Raw genomic sequence first — 1,155 nt, 5'->3', positions numbered from 1 at the left:
TGTGTTCAGGGTAACGTGTCCTACATGTGATGTGTTCAGGGTAACGTGTCCTACATGTGATGTGTTCAGGGTAACGTGTCCTACATGTGATGTGTTCAGGGTTACATGTCCTACATGTGATGTGTTCAGGGTTACATGTCCTACATGTGATGTGTTCAGGGTTACATGTCCTACATGTGATGTGTTCAGGGTTACATGTCCTACATGTTCCTGTATGTGTTCAGGGTTACATGTCCTACATGTGATGTGTTCAGGGTTACATGTCCTACATGTGATGTGTTCAGGGTAATGTGTCCTGCGTGTGATGTGTTCAGGGTAATGGGTCCTGCGTGTGATGTGTTCAGTGCCTCGTGTTTTGTGTCGTGTTCAAGGCATCATGTCTCTTGTTTTAGTTTTTTCAGGGCTTTGTGTTGTGATGCATTCAGGGTCTTATATTCTGTGTTGTGATGCATTTAGGGTTTTATATTCTGTGTTGTGATGCATTCAGGGTGTTATATTCTGTATAATGATGCATTCAGGGTTTTATATTCTGTGTTGTGATGCATTCAGGGTCTTATTTTCTGTGTTGTGATGCATTCAGGGCCTTATATTCTGTGTTGTGATGCATTCAGGTGCAGACCTGGGCCCACTCCATGGTTTACACTGTGGAGGAACTGGAGTGTAAAATCTGCTACAACCGGTACAACACTCGCAGCAGGAAACCCAAACTGCTGGGTTGTCTGCACCGAGTCTGTGCCAAGTGTCTGAAGAAGATGGTCGACATGGGTGAGTTTACCTGCCAGGTGTGCTGGACGGACTAATGTCCACATATACCTGGCCTGAAATGGTTTTCCATTACTGGTTTATTAAAACTCAAAAGTAAAACTTTTATCATCAAGTCCAATATTCTGTCATGTGACTTTGTTCCCAGGAGACTCCTCCCCTTCTGTCATCACCTGCCCATTCTGTCGCCACGAGACCTACGTACCTGAGGAGGAGGTGAGACAGGTTACTGAGGAGGGGGTGAGACAGATTACTGAGGAGGGGGTGAGACAGGTTACTGAGGAGGGGGTGAGACAGGTTACTGAGGAGGGGGTGAGACAGGTTACTGAGGAGGGGGTGAGACAGGTTACTGAGGAGGGGGTGAGACAGGTTTACAGAGGAGGAGGTGAGACA

The 1,155-nt window shown here is 46.6% G+C and overlaps 1 protein-coding gene across 2 annotated transcripts in view; it reads left to right on the top strand.

The window, feature by feature from the left end:
* Positions 1 to 1,155, top strand: part of LOC106531754 (E3 ubiquitin-protein ligase RNF182) — a 14,311-nt gene that overhangs the window by 6,773 nt on the left and 6,383 nt on the right. For both annotated transcript variants that reach the window (XM_014027674.1, XM_014027673.1), the window contains exons 3-4: positions 612 to 765; positions 911 to 978. In XM_014027674.1, the coding sequence (XP_013883128.1) occupies positions 612 to 765; positions 911 to 978 (222 nt within the window). The remainder of the gene's footprint in view (positions 1 to 611; positions 766 to 910; positions 979 to 1,155) is intronic.

This window comes from Austrofundulus limnaeus, unplaced genomic scaffold (assembly GCF_001266775.1).
Source record: "Austrofundulus limnaeus strain Quisiro unplaced genomic scaffold, Austrofundulus_limnaeus-1.0 Scaffold671, whole genome shotgun sequence".
Classification (NCBI taxonomy): Eukaryota; Metazoa; Chordata; class Actinopteri; order Cyprinodontiformes; family Rivulidae; genus Austrofundulus; species Austrofundulus limnaeus.
The sequence above is the reverse complement of the archived record's forward strand: the minus strand, read 5'-3'. Positions and strand labels throughout refer to the sequence as shown.